At 44.4% G+C, this 17,194-nt stretch overlaps 2 protein-coding genes across 8 annotated transcripts in view; both read right to left on the bottom strand.

The window, feature by feature from the left end:
• HECW2 (HECT, C2 and WW domain containing E3 ubiquitin protein ligase 2) overlaps nt 1–17,194 on the bottom strand; it is a 179,211-nt gene that overhangs the window by 31,265 nt on the left and 130,752 nt on the right. For all 7 annotated transcript variants that reach the window (XM_083703869.1, XM_083703870.1, XM_083703865.1 and 4 more), the window contains 4 exons: nt 14,800–14,902; nt 7,140–7,236; nt 3,402–3,485; nt 1,378–1,487 (listed from right to left, as the gene is read on the bottom strand). In XM_083703869.1, coding sequence (XP_083559995.1) covers nt 1,378–1,487; nt 3,402–3,485; nt 7,140–7,236; nt 14,800–14,902 — 394 coding nt within the window. The remainder of the gene's footprint in view (nt 1–1,377; nt 1,488–3,401; nt 3,486–7,139; nt 7,237–14,799; nt 14,903–17,194) is intronic.
• Nucleotides 1–17,194, bottom strand: part of STK17B (serine/threonine kinase 17b) — a 110,225-nt gene that overhangs the window by 91,071 nt on the left and 1,960 nt on the right. The window lies entirely within an intron of this gene.

The following is a 17,194-nucleotide window of genomic DNA, read 5'->3' as shown; positions in this document are numbered from 1 at the left end:
TGTGGGTCTTAGGAATAAATAAATAGCATTTTATGGCTTTTCATGTTATGTAAATGGGAGCATAAAGTGCTGGGACTGGGAAAAGAATTATGTGGTCTGTACTCAACACAATAATAATTTATAATACTTTTATTATTTGTACCCCGCCCATCTGAGTGGGTTGCCCTGGCCACTCTGAGACACTTCGATTCTTAACAGAAACACAAAAGTCTCTCCTGACAGACAGAGTTATTTGGAGAGAGTCAAGTGTATATAGATCCAAAAAACTTTGACTGACATTAACATTAAGGTCCACAAGTTTCGATCCTAAGTTTGGGAGTGGGAAGCGGCTGTCACATTCCTGAACACTTCCAACAACCCTGTCACCTTTGTCAGATCAGGTAACTTGGCCTCAGTGAAATGACCTTGGTCCCCCCAAGGGCCAGGAGCTCATTGAACTGAGCACATAAACGACTTTCTGTCTACCAGAAAGATATTCATACATGTGTCATTCTATGCAATACCTTCAATAGCCCTCAGATCTCTGCTAGCTTTCTACCTGCATACCTGTTTATTAATTTACACGGAGCTTGGGGTTTATGTCACGCCAAAAAGTGGGGTGGGGGGGGAGCATAGTCTGCCCAGGCTTCCTTGACCTACAATAGATGTACTTCTCGCTGTTTATTTGTTTGTTTTGTAACTCAAGAAAACCTTTACTTAAAGCTTTTTAAAATTATTTTTTAAGGAGTACAGTTGCACCTTGGTTTTGGAAGTTTAGTTCCTGAACATGTTGGCTCCAGAAAACTACAAACCCAGAAGTGACTGTTCCAGTTTGCGAACTATTTTTGGAAGTCGAACATCCGACGAGGCTTCCACAGCTTCCGACTGGCTGCAGGAGCTTCTTGCAGCAAATCAGAAGCCACGCTTTGGATTCCAAATGTTCCGGAAGTCGGACAGATTTCCGGAATGGATTCCATTCAACTTCCAAGGTACGACTACAGTCTTTAACAAATCTCTAAAAGATTTGTTCTTATTCCAGAATACCACCCTCCAATGAGAGATAAGCTATTCAAACCCATTATTTGTAGTGCTTTCTTAAACGACAAGATTAAGAAATGGCACCCCTTTCATTTTTAGGTTTTCCAGTACTAGTGACAGAAAAGAATCACATTTGTGGCTCTATTCAATAAAGCTAAATATATCTCCACTGGCCATGCCTTACAAAGAAAATGCCTTTCGGAAAGACTCTTTGGATGCCTACAACGAAGAATACGATATCGGTGTAGCCACAACAGCCAAAGTTTTCACCTCCTGCTTGTTTGCACAAAGAAGCCCATGAAAACAGATGAGAACATTAGGTTAACTCTCTACCATTGATGCAGATGTAGCAGGGCTTACCTGGAGAGTTTTGAGGAGAGGACACTGGGGAGCCTCGTGGAGACTGGCAATAACTGGGATGAAGTAAGGCATGCGGCGGTACATATGACATTATTTCCTCTTCAAATAAACTAAAAGAAAATTTGGGGGGGGGGGAGAGAACAAGGAAAAGGGTCAAGCACATCCTCCGAACCTACCACTCCTGCTTCCAATCACGCTCACTGTAATTAGTTTTCCCTGCTCTAAAATATCACCTGGCATTCTTTCATGTATTTGGGACAGGATTCCGATAAAGATGTATACCGTATTTTTCCGTGTATAAGATGCCTCAGTGTATAAGACGCCCCTATTTTGGGGGACTCAAAATTAAGAAAATGGGGGGGAGATTGCCCCCGTGTATAAGACCAACCCCCTTTTTAAACATTATATTTTAGTAAAACAACAACAACAACAACAACTAGTCTTATACACGGAAAAGTACGGTACATTGTGGTCCCAACATCATGAATCTTTACACTGCATCTCCTGAGAGTAGCCCTTCGTCTCTCAGTCAATGACAAAGCAAGCACTTTGTGAATGAGACACAAACAATGCTGTGGGATAAAGGGTCCATGTGCAGATAAGTCTTTCGTTTTTTTGGGGGGGGGCACGATCATGCCTGCTTGCAAGCTTTACTATGTCTGTGCGCTCAATGTTGGCACACTGAATGCCACAACTGTATAGAAGCCTCTGCATGTAGGTTAAGAGAGGAAAGGGAGATCAATGAAGGAAGGGGATAATAAGTCTTCACGCAAGGGACAACACACAGCATATCTTTGAAACAATAGCTGAGCTCCACTCTCTAATTCCCACAAACCTTTTGGCATGGGTAGGCAAACTAAGGCCCAGGGGCCAGATCCAGCCCAATTGCCTTCTAAATCCGGCTCGCGGACGCTCCGGGAATCAGCGTGTTTTTACATTAGTAGAATTTGTGCTTTTATTTAAAATGCATCTCTGGGTTATTTGTGGTGCATAGGAATTTGTTCACACCCCCTCCTCAAAATATAGTCCGGCCCCCTACAAGGTCTGAGGGACAGTGGACTGGCCCCCTGCTGAAAAGGTTTGCTGACACCTGCCTTATGGCCTAAAATATGTTCCTCTTCCGTGAGAAATACAACCGTGAATTCTGGTCCCTCCTAGTCAAAATTCTACCTCTTCTTCATACACATTGTAGTATCTATCCTTCCCTTGTTTGTTTCCACAATTATGCAAATATTCGGTTTTCTTCTAAGCCAATGTCCAGCCCTTTCCTGGCTCTTGCCCCTCCCTTCTTCTCGCACTGCCAGCATTTTCCATAGAACTGTAGTGTTGGAAAGGAGCACGAGGCTCATTTAGTAAGTAGTCCAACCCCATACAATGTGGAAATCCCTTTTGCCCAATGTGCTTGAACCCACAAACCTGAGATTAAGAATCTCATGCTCTACTGAATGAGCTACTGTCTGTTTCTGCCTTTCCATCTAGATGCATAACCGCAATTGTGCAAATGCAGCTGTTTTCAATTAAAATGAAAATGTTTTAATCCAAAGCCCTTCACTAGTCATTCTGGAAGGCAAGAGATGGTAGAACCAATTTATCAACAAAGAGGCATGAAGAAAGCCAGGGTTGGTTGTTGTTGTTTTTTTTGGGGGGGGGGAGTATGTTGAGACAAACACAGGCTACATAAATGTGCATAAATTTGGGCTACAATTCCCACCCACCCCCAAAATTACATAGATTCGACATTAGCCATGCTATCGAGTGGTTCTTTACAACTGATTGGAGTCTATTTGGATTGACAGGCTTCTCGAGATAAATAAATATCCTCGACTGAAAGCAAGCTGCAATTTAGAAACTTAACACGGATAATTCTGTCATCTAAATCCTCGGCTGCATCTCCCCCCAGCTTCATTTCGAAGAACTGAGGGGAGAGAGAGCTTGCTGCGGTCACCTGAGCAGTTTGCACAAACGTTCCAAGGTGATTAAAAAATCGAACAAACCCATATTCGTTGTAGAACAGCACCATGTACCTTAGTAACATGACAAGGTCTGCATCACTAGACAGGCGCACGAGTCCCGGGGTCCCTTCAGTCCGAATAAACTGGATCTTCTCCCTGTTGAGGCAGGCAGAGCATTCTAAAGCATCTCTTGCAAACAAGGCACTGACGTACGCCAGGACAGCAAGAAAAAGCACTGGGTATATCAAGTGCACCTCTAGATTATCCCTCTGGATTTCAGGAACCATTTTACGACCTGCTGCAACATGTCAACGTGAAGGGAGGAATCTCGCAACCAGACCCCCCCCCCAATCCCACCCAAGCCCCTAAACAAATGCATTCGGAAGAAGGGTGTGTTGTGTTTCGCTGTTGTCCACATCTCTCAGAAGCTCAAGCGCTTCTCCCAGGTACCCAACCAATGGAAATCAATCCTTCAACTTGACACAAGTAGTGTGGCTCTGAATTCCAAGCAGCAGCTCAAGCGCCGGAGAAGGCTATTGCTATTCCGAAAGAACGCGTGTGCACCTGCTCTGCTCTCAGCACAAATGTCAAGAGAATCCTGTTAATTTTCAAGAGCACAGAGCTTACCAGGAGTGAGAGAATGGCATATTGTTCTGCAAAACCAGCTCAGTCAATTTGAGATAGTGGCAGTCTGGTGAGCTTCTGCCTGTTTTGGGGTTTTTTTGGGTTTTTTAAATCACTTTTTGACTGACACACACCTTTTTAGGGGAATGGGAGCAGCTCAGTGGAAAAAGCGTCTGCTTTGGATGCAGAAGGTATGCCAGGTTCAATTCCTGGCACCTCCAGGTAAGGCCGAGAGAGGTCCTCTGTCTGAAACTCTGGACAGCTGCTGCCAGTCAGTGTAGACAATAAAGAGGTAGAACAATGGCCTCACTCTACTCCCATGTTTTGCATGATGCACCAACTCTTATACAGCAGCAATTTCCAGAGGAGCAGCCATGTTAAGTCTTCTGCACAAAACCAACAAGCAGTGCTGCGGCGTCTTAAAAGACGAAACCATTTCTAATGTCATAAGCTTTCATGGACTACAGTTTTGCTTCATCAGACAGCTTCAGATGCAGACGATCAATGGAACTGTAGTTCAGGAAAGCTTCTTCCATAGTAAATTTGTTCAATTTTAAGGTGCTACAAGAACCGCTCTTGGTTTTTAATAAGTTCCTCTCTGCATGCATGAGCACTTTGCATTTTTTAAAGAGGGTAAAAACCTGAAATTCACTCTCCTATCAGTGTTTTTAGAATTCGTGTATCGTTTCTGTAAAAAGCCATTCTCATCCCTTTTGGTTGCTGCTGCTGGTGTGCATGTAGAAGAACATGCCATTCCTCTTCATGCAAGCACCTCTTACTTTCAGAACCACGCAGACAGGATTTCCTTTTGGTTCATTTCTCGCCTTTCAGGGCTGTGCTGTCACTATTTGTCACTCTGAGAGACTTTTAAAAGTCTCATGATGCTGAAAGAGCAGCTACATGGTGCAGCTACAGCTGGTTTCACTCTTTTTCCATCGCCATTCATCACCCATAGAGTGCTGGCCAGAGAGAGAAGTAGAAGCATTCATATCCTCTCCCTGGACATAATTCAGGGGGGAAATAACAGCACCAAAAAAGTATTAAAAAATTGCTGGCAGCTATTGGTTCACACACCTAAAGTGAAGAAGCAATGTCTGCTCCCCATCTCTGAGAAATTAATGCCTGGATTGGAACCCAGATCTGTCCCAAACTTTACACGAAACCATCACCATCTTGGAAACAACTCATGGCTGCAACATCCGGAATAATTTCTTCGACTTTTATTTTTCCTACCTCCCGTTCTCCACCACTTTGAGCAACATTGTGGAAAACTTGTCATACCTTTTGTGACAATTTGGGGAGCAGACCTGCAGGAGAACTAAGCAGAGAGAGGATTTCTGGCACTGTCCTGGCCCCTGCCTGGTGTGCTCCCCCAGCCAGCAAGTGTGTGTGTGTGTGATTTTCTGCCTGCATCTGTTTGTTATTCCTGTCAGATATCTGCCTGGGAGTTTGGGGGCTGACTGCAGTGAATGCGCCATGCGCTGCGGGGTTGACCCCAAAGTACAGCCGTACCTCGGAAATCAAACGCCTTGGGAGTTGAACGTTTTGGCTCCTGAACACCGCAAACCCAGAAGTGAGTGTTCTGGTTTGCGAACGTTCTTTGGAATCTGAGTGTCCGACGTTGGTTCCTCAGCTTCCAACTGGCTGCAGAAGCCGTGCCTTGGTTTCCAAACGTTTTGGAAGTCAAACAGACTTCCGGAACGGATTCTGTTCGACTTCCGAGGTTCGACTGTAAATGACATCCAAGGAGATTGTCCCTTTGGCTTGCCACTTTGGGGACCCGCAAAGACAGGTGTGCCTCCCTCCACGGTCAGGATATGGAACTGTAGGCCAGGCACTGTAGGAGACAGATCTGCGATCCTTACCCAAGGGGACAAATTTGGTCGGTGGTGTCCCCCCCCCCCCGAGAAAGAGAGGGGGAGGAGTGTTGTAGAGGTGCTCCTATCTTCCATCTGACATTATGAGATACAGCTCCTATGAGACCTTAGTTTATTAGTTTATACCCAGAAACTGCAATTAATCAAGAATGCGGCAGCTAGACTGGTGACTGGGAGTGGCCGCCGGGACCACATAACACCGGTCCTGAGAGATCTGCATTGGCTCCCAGCACGTTTCTGGGCACAATTCAAAGTGTTGGTGCTGACCTTTAAAGCCTTAAATGGCCTCGGTTCTGTATACCTGAAGGAGCGTCTCCACCCCCATCGTTCAGCCCGGACACTGAGATCCAGCGCTGAGGGCCTTCTGGCGGTTCCCTCACTGCGAGAAGTGAGGTTACAGGGAACCAGGCAGAGGGCCTTCTCGGTAGTGGCGCCCGCCCTGTGGAACGCCTTCCCCTTCAGATATGAAGGAAACAAGCAGCTATCTTCTCTTTAAAAGACAACTGAAGGCAGCCCTGTTTAGGGAAGTTTTTAATATTTAATGCTGTAATGTTTTTAAGACTCGATTGGAAGCCACCCCATATTCTGGCATCTCTGAGTATGTGAATCTAGCTAAAAGCTTTCTCTTTGATGGCGGGGGAAGAAATTATTATTCTTATTCTTATTCTTATTAGTAGTAGTAGTATATAGTGATTTTGGATGATGGTGCTAGGATGTGTCAGGGTGGGCAGATAGCTGCAAACACACTGCCCCAATTTCTGCGGTGGCGGTGGGCAGAGGGAAGTATTTTTGGGAGTGCAGGGAGCCCACCATCATCTGAGGTGGTGGCAACAACAAACTATTACTTATGTTGCAACCAAGCCTGAGAGAGCCAGGGGCTTGAACGCTCCCCTTTCCCTTCCAGTATAACCTCAAGGAAGAAATTCGGGTGCATGCACTTAAGTGTTTTGTCTGAACCTGGACCAACTGTGGTTAGTCTCAACTACAGCTGACTGAAGCAAGCCAGCTTCAAAGCTTGTTTTGTGAAGCGGACTCATTCAACAGAGCAGTTAAGATTAACACAGTTGAGGATTTGTATGCAATACCGAACCGCTGCACTAAATTGAAATCTTCCTTGCAGTTGTGCCGAGCTGGGGGGAGGCACAAGAGCGTCCCACTCAAACACACAATAAGCCATAGTTCTATCATTAAGGCTGAACGCAGGTAATACGCAGATATATTAAACAGGCTGCCGTATTTTGCTTGCAATTCAAAATTAAATAAACAGCCGGCTTCGATGTTGGGAAAGAAAGGTTAGTACTATGCTCACCTGAGTGAATGATTCCTGGTAAGATCTGGTTGCCGCTCCTGCAGAATTTCAAAGATATTGGGCTGTCGCAGAAAGGCGACAATCTTGTCGTTGTAAGCTGAAAATTCAAGAAAGGGCATCTTACTGGAAAATACAGCTAACTAAAACCTCGGGGGTTTTAGGCTCAACTACCATCTGTGGTTAAACCACAGAGCTTAGGGCTTGCCGATCAGAAGGTCGGCGGTTCAAATGCCTGCGACGGGGTGAGCTCCAGTTGCTCTGTCCCTGCTCCTGCCAACCTAGCAGTTTGAAAGCACGAAGTACAAGTAGATAAATACTGTATTTTTTGCACCATAGGACGCACTTTTTCCCTCCTAAAAAGCAAGGGGAAATGTGTGTGCGTCCTATGGAGCGAATGCAGGCTTTCGCTGAAGCCTGGAGAGTGAGAGGGGTCGGTGCGCACCGACCCCTCTCGCTCTCCAGGCTTCAGGAAGCTATCCGCTAGGCGTGGGAGAACACTATCCCGCTGTTCCTCGACCTGGTTTGGTTTCCCTGACCTGCTTTTGGGGGGGGGGAAATAAAGGGAAATTTCCCCCCTTTATTTCCCCCCCAAAAAACTAGGTGCGTCCTATGGTCCGGTGCATCCAATCGTGCGAAAAATACGGTAGGTACCGCTCCGGCGGGAAGGTAAACCGCGTTTCCGTGCACTGCTCTGGTTTGCCAGAAGCGGCTTAGTCATGCTGGCCACATGACTCAGAAGCTGTCATGTGCTCAGAAGCTGCTCACCCCAGAGTCATCCATGACTAGACCTAAAGGTCAGGGGTCCCTTTACCTTTACCATCTCCCTGAGAAATGGATGCCTTTGAGAAGGAGGTGTCCAAAGGGACAACAACTATCTTTTGGCACTTAGCCCCTGCTAGCTAAATCTAACCCTTAACATGATGATCATCAGTGGTGCGGTGGTCCAGGATCATGGGGGTACTGAAGAGCCATTACTATTACCTGCAGGGCCCCTGTTTCCTGCATGGCAGAACCAGGCAATCAGCATGGAAGGGGGGTTTTTTAGCCACTGTATGCTCTGAAGCTAACCACTAGAAACACTAAAAACATAAGGTGCTTTGGTTTCAAAGGAATGGTGCTCAAGCTATGCTATAAAACAGAAAAGCCACCCTGAAAGAAAATATTGGAGCATTCCAAATCATCTGTCCCTGCATGCGAGCAGAAAATAGTAAAGGTAAAGGGACCCCTGACCATTAGGTCCAGTCGTGGACGACTCTGGGGTTGCGGTGCTCATCACGCTTTATTGGTCAAGGGAGCCGGTGTACAGCTTCCGGGTCATGTGGCCAGCATGACTAAGCCGCTTCTGGAGAACCAGAGCAGTGCACGGAAACGCCATTTACCTTCCCACCGGAGCGGTACCTATTTATCTACTTGTACTTTGACATGCTTTCGAACTGCTAGGTTGGCAGGAGCAGGGACCGAGCAACGGGAGCTCACTCCATTGCAGGGATTCGAACCGCCAACCTTCTGATTGGCAAGCCCTAGGCTCTGTGGTTTAACCCACAGCGCCACCCTAAAAGGCAGCACATGAAGACTTCCATTAACCATTGCAATCTAATTATGATGATGATGATTTTGTAATCATAAGATTATTGAATAATCATAGAATTGTAGCGTTGACCATGAGGGCCATCTGGTCCAACCCCCGGGAATGCAGGAATCTTTTCCCAACGTGGGGCTCAAACCCATGACCCTGAAATTAAGAGTCTTGTGCTTTAACAACTGAGCTATCCCAGATGCTTAGAGGCATGGTCACGCGGGGGCATGACTATACTATCACAAGACTCTGCACATCAGAATTTCCCACTACACTACTGATGATTTTACTCTCTTTTTTTTCTTCCCACAGATGGGGTAAGGCATGGGGAGAACCAGAATAAAGGTGTTGGAAGATTTGAAGTGATGTAGGTACACGGGTGGAGGAACTTGTGCCATAAGCACTATTGAACAGGATAGCTGCAGCAGCACCGAAGTTGCTATCCACACAGAAAAACATTTGTGGCAGTGCTGCTTCCTGTGGCAAGAACCACAGTTTATAAGTAACGATGTCTAGCTGCTTGGGTGTGCTGACCTGCAGTCATCCGGTGCAGACAAAATTCAAGTTAAAAAAAAAAGCAAACTAGAATCTGTGCACCTAGTACGCTAAAACACAAGAAGAATTAAATTCAGAGTACAGAATGAACCTTATCACTCAGGCTCCAACCGGATAGGCAACACAATCCTTTGCATGCTTACTCGAAAGCAGGGTGGATAAAAATAAATGCTTTTTTAAAAAATCAGATTTTTTTTATTTAAATCGGAACTTTGTGATTTTAATTGGATTTTTAAAATAAAATAAAATCTTTCTATAGTTTTCTATTTAAGTTATATTATAGTCCAAAGTCTATGCATCAGGAAATAAGGATTTGTTTTAAGTTTTTCACGTGTGCTAAAACTCAGTCTTAAGGGTGTTTTTTTTTTAAAAAAAAATTGTTTAACCACATGAGTTAACAAACATTGATATATATGCTATAATGTAATTGCTTTAGTTAAATAATTAGTTTAAATTGTTATTAAGGAAATGATTATTTTTCTCCTTCCAATAAAGTACAGCAGAAAATTTGTCCAAATATAGAGAGTTTACTTATTAAAACTCACAACAATTTCCTCATTATCTGTCTATGTATTTCTAATAGTATAACCAAATCAATAATTTTTGATGTAACTGTAAAAACTACTCTGAAAATTTATTATTCCAAAAACGAAACCTTCCCCTGGTTGTAAATATTAAGATGATACCAGCAAGAACGAGTCTTTCTGTAAAAATAATGATTTAAAACAAGTCTTACTGACTAGTGATTTAAATCGATTTGATTTCAATCAAGTCCACCCTGATCGGAAGTAAGCCCTACTAAGTTAAATTGGGCTTGCTCCTTACTTAAGTAGGTTTCGGACCGGAGCCTACAAGGCCTGGAATCCATTCTGTAGTTGCACTTGAAGTAGAGAAGCTTTTTCAAAGCGTTACCATATGCAACACTGAGGGAACAGGCAGCAGCAGAAGCTTAAATCAGCAGCGACTGTCAAGAAACAGTGCTGCTGAGCAAACATCCAGGCACTCCATCAGGTTAATTGGCCGTGGGTGTCTTCCCCCACAATGTGACAGCTGCTACATTCAGTGAATTAGCTTCTGTTCTTGAAAGGCATGAATCACCATAACTGGAGCCAATGGGTTTTGCCGTGTGTAAGAAAGAATCGGGCGCACGAGCAGTTTCCAAGACAACTCTACCCACTGAAAAGGCTAAGCTGATATTAAAAGCAACAGTGCTGCACAGAAACCCGAACCACTTATTAAACCGGTGAGCACCTTGCAACTTTCATAATCGAGCATTTCACGCAGAAAACAGCACACAAAAATGATCAACCTGAAAGAATGCTTTTCTGTTGAAACTGCTCTTGCTGTTCTGTTCTGATAACCATCTGCTGCACACTTAAGGTTGCCGGATGCAGAATATCAAACTGTGGCACACTTAACTCATATTTATTGAGCAAATGTTCACTGCCTATATTTGCAATTTTCAATGTGCGTGTTTTTTTCCAAGCAGATCTTTCTGAACAGCTTTCATATTTTTCCAAAGCTCAGCAAAAGGCTCCAATGTTCATATGGAACGCCACACAAACAGAGACTTCTGCCACATAAATTTTCTGTGGCTATATATCCATAACCTAATATTTATGAATAATGTTAAATAATGTTCAACAAAGGCAATATGTACGGTAAAGGAATGGGAGAGGAATTCACTCGGTCTCTTTTTGCAGCAAAATGGCCCAATCTGACACTCCCAAACTTATTTGGGGGTTGGAATGCAACTCCCAGGCAGATCACACACTTTTCTGGATTCTGCACAGTGGTTTCAGTGTGCAGAATATTTGCATAAAAATACCTATTTTATACAAAGCATGTTTGCAAAAGGTACATTTTCATGAATGAATGCACTGAAAAGCATTGAAAAGTGTACAAAACGGTGCACCGCATAAATGTGGTCTTTTTGTGCATTCTTTTTTTTAAAAAAAAAAACCTGCACAAAATGTAATGGAATAGCTGTTCAAAGAAACTCTTTTGTTGAAGTCTTCTTAATGCATATTTGACTCTGCTTTTGTGTAAGTGGACACACCAAGCAACTTGCAAGTTTAAAAACAACAGAACATTAAGATGTAAAAATTTAAAAAAACCTCAAAACATTTTTAAAACAGAGATTAAAGCCTGCCAATTACTCTGCACCTTTCGTAATGGTGGCCAAGCTCTGTCTTAGTAGGGGCAGGTTAATTCTGTGTCCAGGGCGGCTGTCTACCAGCTCCACCTGGTATGCAGGCTGAGACCCTACCTGCCTGCGGACTGTCTCGCCAGAGTGGTGCATGCTCTAGCTATCTCCCGCTTGGACCACTGCAATGTGCTCTACGAGGGGCTACCTTTGAAGGTCACCCGGAAACTGCAATTAATCCAGAATGCGGCAGCTAGAATGGTGACTGGGAGTGGCCGCCAGGACCACATAACACTGGTCCTGCGAGTTCTGCATTGGCTCCCAGTACGTTTCCGAGCACAATTCAAAGTGTTGGTGCTGACCTTTAAAGCCCTAAATGGCCTCGGCCCAGTATACCTGAATGAGCGTCTCCACCCCCATCGTTCAGCCCGGACATTGAGATCCAGCGCCGAGGGCCTTCTGGCGGTTCCCTCATTGCGAGAAGTGAGGTTACAGGGAACCAGACAGAGGGCCTTCTTGGTAGTGGCACCCGCCCTGTGGAACGCCCTCCCTTCAGATGTGAAGGAAATAAGTAGCTATCTTATCTTTAAATGACACCTGAAGGCAGCCCTGTTTAGGGAAGTTTTTAATATTTAATGCTGTATTGTTTTTAACACGCGATTGGAAGCTGCCAAGAATGGCTGGGGAAACTCAGCCAGATGGGCGGGGTATGTATGTATGTATGTATGTATGTATGTATGTATAAATAAATAAATAATAATAATAATTGTAGGCCAAAACCAAGGACTCACTACAACACTGACACTTATTGATAATTGAGACACCCTTCTCCCATGAATGGCTTTTTGATTGAAGCCTGGAGTTTTACATCCACTCTAGATGTAGAAGTTGTTTGGCACCATCCATGTCTGAAGTCACATGCTCAAAATTGCACCCATGTGATCTGTATTAATGATTTACATCAGCATACATCCAAGAAGCTGGATTCCTTCATTTTCATACCAAATGGAACATCAGGATTCAAAAGTAAGGCTCAGACTTGATCTTTCAATTGACCTGGTTTGTGCTTCACATTAAAACCATTGTTTTAAGACTACCTAAGGTTTAATCGTTAATTAGCAGCATGCAGGTTAACGCAGGTAATGCAGGTAACTCGTAACTTACATGAGGGTTTGTTTCTGGGGGTCCAGAAAGCCAGGAGCCCCCAGGTGGAGGACTGCTTACTGGGCTTTGGGAAGGAGGCAGGAAGACTCTAGGTCAAAGCTTTCCAAACTTTTCATTTCATGACACAGTTATTCAGTTTCCCTAGCAAACTGGAGGCCTGGGAGGTGTGCCGGGAGTGTATGTGAAACACACCTACACAGTGTTGGAAACTGAGATATTAAACCTAGGTTATGGGCACTATAACAAAATGTCTAGGCATGCTTTTTTTTATATAACAAGAATACACAGCTGAAAATGAATGAACTGCTAAAATCTTATATTCATTGTACACGTGGTCTAGTCCTCCTCTGAAGACTGCAAAAAACAAAGTGATATTTCCCCTGCCCGCCCGCCTAATATTCTTAAGAGGGTCTCTTCTCCAGTCTTCGGAGAGTTAGCTGGAAGTAGGGAGACAGAAAAAGGTCCTCCTTTCCTTCCAACTCTGCAGTTTCTAAATCTGAAATCTTAGGAGCAGTACTGCTCCCAGAGCTCGCACTAATGAAATTCCCGGTCACAAAGCGCACCTAGAACAATGGGCGTTTCAAATGCTGCACCTACACACTGCAGCTGACACACTCACATGTCGACACACAGTTTGGAAAGCTCCGTTCTAGGACCCTACCAGAGCCCACACACTTCCTTCCCAAAGCCCAATGCCTCGTTTACCCAGATTTGGGAAGGTGGCGCAAGGGCTCCGGTGCCACCTTCTGAAAGCCAGGTAAGCCCGCAATTGCAGCTGTGCACAGGGAGAGAGGGAAACTAATAAATGGCAAGTGAGTTTCCTCCTCTCTCCATTTATCCCCACCACCACCTGTTGCAAAGCTGCATTCGTGTAAGTAAAATAAGCATAATATGTGAGTTAGCTATATACACCTCCCCAACCCTGGCAATGTAAAAACTCTGGAAGGTAAACGGCGTTTCCGTGCGCTGCTCTGGTTTGCCAGAAGCGGCTTAGTCATGCTGGCCACATGACCTGGAAGCTGTACGCCGTCTCCCCCGGCCAATAAAGCAAGATGAGCACCGCAACCCGAGTCGGTCACGACTGAACCTAATGGTCAGGGGTCCCTTTACCTTTATAGGGATGCGAGTGGCGCTGTGGGTTAAACCACAGAGCCTAGGACTTGCCAATCAGAAGGTCGGCGGTTCAAATCCCTGCGATGGTGTGAGCTCCCATTGCTCGGTCCCTGCTCCTGCCAACCTAGCAGTTCGAAAGCATGTCAAAGTACAAGTAGATAAATAGGTACCGCTCCGGTGGGAAGGTAAACGGCGTTTCCGTGCACTGCTCTGGTTCTCCAGAAGCTGCTTAGACATGCTGGCCACATGACCTGCAAGCTGTACGCCGGCTCCCTCGGCCAATAAAGCGAGATGAGCACCACAATCCCAGAGTCGGTCACGACTGGACCTAATGGTCAGGGGTCCCTTTACCTTTATAACCCTGGCAATGCCTTGCTATAGATAACTTTTTAAAGTCCCTTTTGTACAACGTGTTCCTAGTTACATAAACTTTTTTAAAAATGCGAAGAGGCTTTGCAATCTCACCGAGAGCAAGTGCTCCCTTTCAGAGAACAAGCTCCCCACTTTCAGCCCTGTCTAACTAAACTCTCACCCATTTCTCTCAGTGTTCCTGTATTGAGCTCTGGTGGGTGGAAGTTGCTACCAGTCCAGGAGCTAATTAGCTAGAACGATTTGGATGTTCTTTTTCCAACGTTATCCTCCTACCCCGTCCTATCGTCTGTCAACATCAGACTCTAGTTAATCCATGTCTGAAAGGTCACAGAGTGGCCTCCAAAAAGGCGTTCGGCTCAGGTAGTCCTGCAAAATGTTGGGTGCTTGGCAACCCTAAGGCACAAGGCCGAGAAAAATGCTCACAGAAAACCAAAATAACCAGCTCCAGTTGTAAAGGAACACCTGCTGGGTTACAACATTATAGCACAGCATTTAACGCCAAGAGTTTACCCCAAGCAAGATGTGTGCATATATCAGAGCCACACCTAGTATCTCACAGTATACATTTCACTAAAGTCCACTCGTGCAACACTGGATCCTGCCCAATATTTTGTTGTTGTTTTTTAGAACAGGAGTAAATTGCAGGAGAAACCTCATGCCTTAAAATGGTAACATAAGACATAGCCCTCCTATGCAAAATGCAAACAAAGCATGACTCTACAAGGCACACATACCCACAGGAACCATGTCCTGGTATTGAGCCCTGCTCACTGTGTTGAATGTGCTTGATGGCCTCGGCAAAACAGGAGGTCCTGAATGGCGGGAATCCTCTCCTACCTGGAAAAGCGAAACAAACAAACAAAAAAAGGAGGTCATTATTCTTAGGTACAAAGCTGATTTGATCGTTTTGAAAACAGCAGCCAGGGGGAAGCAGCTTTTGGTGGGTGAGAAGTGAGGAAAGGAAGTTGAATACTTTCCCGTTTAAAAAAAATAAAATCCTGTCTGAAGCTGCTGTTTGAACTTCAAGAGAAGCCTCCATAGGCACCGATGGGCGCTTCCCCTCAAAATGCAAATAGCAGCTTCAGAGAGTTTTCTGTCAGGACTGAGCAAGAGTGTGGGAGAGAGTTAAACTTTCCCTCAGAGTCTCAAGACTCCTCATTACGTAACCCCAAATGTGTGTATTAACTACATTATAGTTCCCAGTTGTGGTAGCTTTGGGGCCAATGCGAGACGATTATCAAAAGGACCATGGTCAGAAAGAAACACCTTACTTTACATTGTCATTTAAAATATTTTTAATTAAAGCAAAGCAGTTTTGCTTTACTAAAATGTTACTAAAATGTTCAGACATTTAACCTTCCACCATGTTTGAGGTCCAAAACAACCTCCAGTGGGGGTCTTTTAATTATGCAAAAACTCCTCCTACCCCAACTTCACATTACATCCTCTCTTTTAGAACAAAGTGATCCCAATTGTGCTTTTTTATAAAAATATTGTGTCTATGTATCAATTAGAAACTAGTGAACGGGGGACAAATGAAATGTAAGTGCCTTCACAAATGACTCAAACAAGGTGAAAATTATCATCTAACAAGCTTTAATACAATTTCAACTCTCTTTTCTGTTTTCTTTTCACATTGGTATCAGTCTCAAATACATCCAGTTAAAAACAACGGGAGAAATTCAGTGTAGCACTATGGCAACCAGTCTATCAGTACAAAGCTTGCCACACAGAACAATTCCCCTTCTCCAAATGCATGCTGTTCTCGGGGTTCTTCTGACCGCTCCACTGAGCCAATTTTGGGGGTGACGTGAGGAGGTGCAGGCATGCAGGGGAAGATGTGGGAAAGCACTGCAGTGCTAGCTAAAGTCCTTGCAAGGGTTTCGGCTAGCAGGCCTTGCAAGCTGAATCCAGTCTGATGTCTCAGCTGGCACCTGTTTGACTCAGTATCTGTTTAAGAGCTTTTGCAAGCATTAAAGGGCCACAATGCACTCTACATGGGGCTACCTTTGAAGGTGACTCAGAAACGACAACTAATCCAAAGTGCGGCAGCTAGATTGGTGACTGGGAGCGGCCACGGAGACCACATAACACCAGTCTCGAAAGAGCTACATTGGCTCACAGTACGTTTCCGAGCACAAATCAAAATGTTGGTGCTGACCTTTAAAGCCCTAAACGGCCTCGGCCCAGTATACCTGAAGGAGCGTCTCCACCCCCATCGTTCAACCTGGACACTGAGGTCCAGCTCCAAGGGCCTTTTGGCGGTTCCCTCACTGCAAGAAGTGAGGTTACAGGGAACCAGGCAAAGGGCCTTCTTGGTAGTGGAATGCCCTCCCATCAGATGTTAGGGAGATAAAGAATTACACAACTTTTAGAAAACACCTGAAGGCAGTCCTGTTCAGGAAAATTTTTAATGTCTGACATTATACACACACACACACACACAGACACATATATATACATATATATATATATATATATATATATATATACACACACACATATATATATATATATTCCCCAGAGTGGCTGGGGAAACCCAGCCAGATGGGCAGGGTATCAGCAATAAAATTGTTGTTGTTGTTGTGATTATTATTATTATTATTATTATTATTATTATTATTATTATTCTTACACCATTACTCTACTTACCAACCATAAAAAGCTCAGTCTGGGCTGAGAGTTTAAAACAAACTTTTATTTTACTTTGTGTAACATTTAACAGCCTGGAGGAGTTCCGTTTCCGCTGAGAACTAGTGTGCGCTTGAAGATTTCCCCCCAATGTTTGAACAAATCATAACTGATTGCAAGTAACCCTGCTTTTGATACACACCAGAACAAACAAGCTCAGCTGACATTGCAGGCCTTGGTGAGGTTTAATATTCTTTATGGCTTTATACTTGGGTCCCATAGAGGAAGCACAAAAGCACCATCTACGACTGTCGCTTCCCTTCACAGTTACAGCTGAGTGCATTCTGCTCTGTAAGAGCAACCTTTACTTCTGCAATTTCCTGGCTCCCATAGGTCTTTGTTACATGAACTTCAGGGGTTTTTGTAGTTCAGCGTGAGAAACATGCATATTTGCAAATCTTCACCCACAACTTTGTGTCATTAAAATAGATCAAACCC

Source organism: Podarcis gaigeae, assembly GCF_964106915.1.
Source record: "Podarcis gaigeae genome assembly, chromosome: 1".
Lineage (NCBI taxonomy): Eukaryota > Metazoa > Chordata > Lepidosauria > Squamata > Lacertidae > Podarcis > Podarcis gaigeae.
The sequence above is the reverse complement of the archived record's forward strand: the minus strand, read 5'-3'. Positions and strand labels throughout refer to the sequence as shown.